At 36.3% G+C, this 5,412-nt stretch overlaps 1 protein-coding gene across 1 annotated transcript; it reads right to left on the bottom strand.

The window, feature by feature from the left end:
- Window positions 1-207: 207 nt before the first annotated feature.
- On the bottom strand, window positions 208-4,512 carry LOC106761191 (RNA-binding protein 38). Its single transcript, XM_014644716.2, has 6 exons — window positions 3,912-4,512; window positions 3,695-3,818; window positions 3,309-3,417; window positions 1,723-1,762; window positions 1,342-1,597; window positions 208-366 (listed from the first exon to the last, which is right to left on the bottom strand). The coding sequence occupies exons 1-6, from the start codon at window positions 4,158-4,160 to the stop codon at window positions 290-292; spliced, it is 855 nt and encodes a 284-aa protein (XP_014500202.1). The 5' UTR covers window positions 4,161-4,512; the 3' UTR covers window positions 208-289.
- Between the last annotated feature and the right edge of the window lie 900 nt (window positions 4,513-5,412).

Genomic DNA, 5,412 nt, shown 5'->3' with positions numbered 1-5,412 from the left:
TTCTACGTGTGTGTGAGGATATAATCTTTTAATATGTAAGCGAAAATCATTAAAGGAAAGGAGAAGAGAATGAAGAAGTTGTTTAGTCCATGTTTCGAAAAAGCCACAGGTGTGGAGAACACCGGTAATAGCTAAGCCATTATTTCCTAAAGCAAAAGCTTGTGGACTAAAAAAAAATTATGATATAATGTGGAAAAAGATGAAGAATTAATGTGATGAGAATTAACTTGATGAAGATTAAACAGTTGAAACTTAGTAGGTATATATATATATATATATTATATATTTATTAGTTCTTCCCTTGGGTATTTGAACTTTCTGAAGTGGCTGCTGTTTCAGAGGAGATACGCTGCTGACTCTGTGAATCTGATCAAGATCAAGCACATAATTAATAAACAATAATTGAAGTTATGCTGAAATATAGATATCATAAGCAGGTACGTAAATGATAGATAGCAATGTCATTTTCGACAATTATTTTGTTATTACTATATAATATGTTGGGCACATGGGCAAAGAAAAAATGGTAAACCAGATAAGACTCTTTAAGGAAAAGCAAACAAAGTAAGACCACGGCTAGTCTCTGACGAAAGTCACTCCCATCTCACTTCTCATTAAGACAATTATTTCACTCTTGGAAACATGTTTATGTGAGATAGTAAAGAAACATTTGACAGGATCTTGCATGTAGCTTTTGTTGGTTAGGAATGTGAAAATTTTGAACAGAAAGAAATGTAAAAACTGTTTTTTCAGTTCTGTAAAATACAGAAATTAGAAGTTGATACAGCAGAAATTGTACTCACAGAGGTTGTGTTTGCTTTGATGTGTGATGGTCTCGTTGATTAAAAAATAAAAATTTATATAATCTAACATGCATGTGGGCCAACGCATGAATGACAGAGGATTTGACTGCCTTAAAGAACTATCTAGTAATATATATAAATAAAAATTAACCAGCCCATTGTATTTTTTTCTTTGCTACTGAAATCACATGTATCCACTGTTACTTTACACGATGACCCTCTCTAACTCTGTCATGACTTTCCATTCCACATTGACCTATTGATTCATGGCACAACCGAGACAGCTCATTCACATGGCTCTGTGGTTGCCCATGTGGACCCCATGCCCATATATTGCAGCCAAATCATAATATATAGTGTGTCAGTAAACGCATCATAATTCATACATCTCTGTCTCTGTCTCTCTCACTCGCGCATCATCTCTGTGGACTGTGGTACGTGTGTGAATGGAATATTGTTTTGAAAGAAAGAATAATTGAATGATGAAAAGTAATTAAAAACAACTAAATACAGAGTATAAGGGATGAATTAAAGGTACCAGTTGGAGAAGGAAAGTTTTGGGTCACTGGTGATTGGAGTGGGCGATATGCAGAGAATGAGACTTCCACGGGTGTAGGATAGTACAGATAGGATGGTCCAGGTGATAGGCGATTTGCCTGGGGTGAGGAAAATGTGTTTCTTGGTGCTTGCACAGAGTAACCATAGTAATACGGGGTGCTCATGGTGGAAGATGATGCTCCGTATACTTGTTGATAGTATTGTGGTTGCTGAATCTGTGGGTTGTACAATGTGGCCTGTTTTCGTACAATCATTATTCATTAACTTCACATTATCCAACTGTTCTCCACTAATACTTGCTAAATTCAGATATGCTCATTAAAATCTACATATCTTGCTAATGACAAAGAAACAGACTTACTTGGTGGTGGTATCCATAATCAGGAGTGTAGGCTGCGTAGCTGAGAGAGAGTAAAGTCGAAAGGAGTTTAATCAGTGGGAAAATAAATGTAAATTGCATGCATTACTGCATTTTTCTATGAGAATAAAGTAATAATTCAAAATGGCATATGCAGTTTTGAATTATGTAATGTTTTTCGGGTAACATCAGTATCCGTCGTATATTGTCGTGGGTCCCTCGTTGATCTGTGTCTAAAGGGAGGAAGAAAGAGAGCTTGATTGATGTTTGTGTGCTACTATTGAGGCCCTCGATACACAGTTCCCAAGTTTGAATTTACTATGACTTAATTCAGTGGTTGCTTTCTTTTAGAGATGGTGTTGCATATTATGAATAACTGGTTGCCCAACCAATAAGCAGAAAAGGAAGGAGAGTATATATAGAAAGAGGGATTAGCTTTAATGTCAATATCTCGGGTTTGTAAACAAGAGAGACCCTTGAAAAAACAATTAATAAAGATCAATCATTCTTCACGAAAGTTTCACAGATTTTTTTTATCATTAGTTAACCTGACTATGTTGTATAACTAACATGAAAAGATATATATGACCGGGTAAACTCAGTATACTAAGGTTAAGCTGATGAGTCTTTCGAAGAAATGAAACTGTGTAATCATTGTCACTATATATATATATATATATGAAACTCATCAAATTGAATAGCTTATTAAGAACCAAAGTATTTCAATATAATAATAGCTTTTGCTTTAGTGTAAAGCATCTAAAGTTAATATTAGCATTTTCCAGTCAAAGGTACCAAGTAGAAAAAGTCTGCATCTCTATACTTTTTATACAATTTTCCATGCCTACTTTTGAACTCTAAGCTAAACTTTTACATTTATAGTATTTTAGAGCCCTGAAGAGTACATGCTGGTGCGAAAATGACTCAATGATCGAGAACATGCAAAAGTACCGAGAGCTGTGGGATTTATCTTGTACAAGATCATAAATTAAATTAATTGTTGAAGGACCACAGAGACATATATACATATATACACGTATATGCACTGTCAGGGGTCACATATCTACCGATCGTAGCTGTTATCACTAGCACTTTTACTATTACCATAGTCGTCTGTAACTATCTATATCAATGATGCTACGTTTGTAATAAAGTCTCCATACGCTTTATTCAATTTAAGGCATTTACAAATTTAAAACTATTACAAACAGATATAGAGAAAGATGAGGCGAAAAATAATGAAAGCAATTGATTAACGAGCTAAAAAAATGCAGTTGATTAAGCATTAAGGAAGTGAGATGAGATTATGGAAAATAGAAGGAGCACTAATGCACGTTATGTGGATGTGGATGTGGATGGCAGAGCAACCTTTTCCCATCTGTACTTTATTTACGAGATGATTTTTAGGCTGACACTGATGCCTACTATAACTGGTGAGGAGCAGTGAGCAACATATGCAGACAGTAAGATGTAGTGCGTCTACATGCACTTCCCCATTAACATCATGGACCAGTTCCTTTGACTATGAGTGCTATCAAATTATGTTTTATTAATGCCTTCACTGAATCAACAAAGCTAACTCAACTCACCCATATGGCGGATACAGAACAGCAGGTGCTGGCGGCAGCGACGGCGGCGCTCCCGCTCCCGGAACACTCTGTACTGTTGTTCCTCCTCCACCTTGAACTATATTCCTCCCTGCATTACCACCCACCAAAATACCTTATCATATCAAAAGACACACAATAGTTTTTTTTTTTCTTCTTACTTTTATGGTAAATTATTTCACTTTTCTCTCCTATTTTCTTCTATTAAAAGTGATGATGAACATGTATTGAGAAAAAAAGTACTCACATATCAAAAGACAGGCAGTATGAAATGATGCATACCAAAAGAAAACCACGTAGTATATAGTTCAGTTTTATACGTTAACAGAGATCATACTAGTAATGTATGAAAGGATGTAGATTATAACCTCGAGGTGGTGAAGGTCGAGTCCTTCCCAGAGAAGCAATATTACAATTTGCTCTTCTGCCATCTATTATTGGATTTGGATCAGCACATGCTCTTCTTGCTGATTCTTGGTCGCAGAATGTTACCTGTTGTTGAATTCATAGTACATATATATATAGTTTCGTTAACTTGAAGGTATGTGAAGCGTAGAGATGAAAAGAAAGGGAGTTAGTACATACGAAACCGTAGCCTTTGGATTTTCCGGTGTTCTTGTCAGTGATTATGACAGCTTCAAGAATGTCACCGAACTGTTGGAAATATTTGCGCATTTCTTCGGTGGGAGTCTCCCAGGCTAGTCCTCCGACGAAGAGTTTGGTGAAGGTAGTGTCTCCGAAGGGTGATCGATAATGAGGGTGGTGATGAGCCATGGCTTCAAGAGAAGAAATGGGTGTCCTTGTCTGTGCATGAAGACTGGCTGTCTCACTCATTTAAGCTGTTTGTTCTACTCTTCTGAGGGCGAAAATTCCATAAAATATTTCTGCTCTGTGGTATATATGTGTGGCTTCACTAGTGTGTTGGTTTTTGGAGCAGTGGAATCATTGCATTTGAAGAGGGTGAGAGAAGAAGGTGGGCGTGGTTTATGATGGTTGTTTGGAACAGAGGCGTTGGTTGATTGCAACAAAAATATATAAGGAGAGAGTAAACAAATTTATTTTCAATAAAAGGGTGTGTGAGTGAGAGAGATCTGACAGGTGCTAACTCTAATTTGCTGGCAGAAAAAGCGAAGGAAGAAAGACAAGAGATTTGTGTTACTATATACCATCTCACTACGACTGTCAAGTGTGTCCTCACTGTCTTTGCATTAATATACTCACTCTTACTACCCTTAATATGCTTCTCCTTCTCTTCTTCTCCCCTGTTAGATTTTTCGCTTCGCTTTTTCTGTAACTCAACCACATTTACCAAACTTCCTTTCTTTTTCCTCTCTCTTTGAAACCATTTACAACAAACACTCTTTTAAATTACCCTTTAACAAAACATTTACCTTACCGCAGGAGGCAATTAAAAAAGTAAAAAAGTGAGTTTAATCTCTTCAAGAGTTCTTCCTTACAAGTTTTGTCTATTATATTTGATTATGGTAATAAGAATGTACTATGGTTAATTATGAAGTGCAGCAACCTAACACAACGTTTTCCTTTTATGTTGGGACCAAACATATCCCACATGATCCCATGTTCCTGTGCCTCAATCCGCAAGTCAAAAACTATCCGCAAATCAACCAAAACGAATAGGAAAGGTAACAGTTGAGGTTTGAAAGGAAGCAAAGAAAAGGATATATAGAGTTCAGTTGTAGATGAAGGCCAATGGAAAATGATGAGAAAGCAAAGCATTTAGCGGCTGCGATGAAAACAAAATATTAAATTCCTTTCTAACCGAGTTATATATGTATACATAATACGTAAACATCACCATCGTTTCATTCCCTAGTCAATCGTGATTGGTGACAGTAACAATCTCTAATACCGACCATAACATAGCATAACATGTCACGCACATATATATATTTTATCAATAATGGTAGAGCATTATGTTGTCCACAAGCCCACGAGAAATGAGAACCACAAATTGATGTTGTTCCCGGCACATAATTAAGAATACTTTTGGAGAGAGTTATAGTTGGATCATACATGTTTGGCACTCTGATGGTGTTGTTGTAGAACTTGGGTTAATGATTATGCA

Source organism: Vigna radiata, chromosome 5, assembly GCF_000741045.1.
Source record: "Vigna radiata var. radiata cultivar VC1973A chromosome 5, Vradiata_ver6, whole genome shotgun sequence".
Lineage (NCBI taxonomy): Eukaryota > Viridiplantae > Streptophyta > Magnoliopsida > Fabales > Fabaceae > Vigna > Vigna radiata.
Note: the sequence above shows the minus strand (reverse complement) of the source record. Positions and strands in the feature narration are given on the sequence as shown.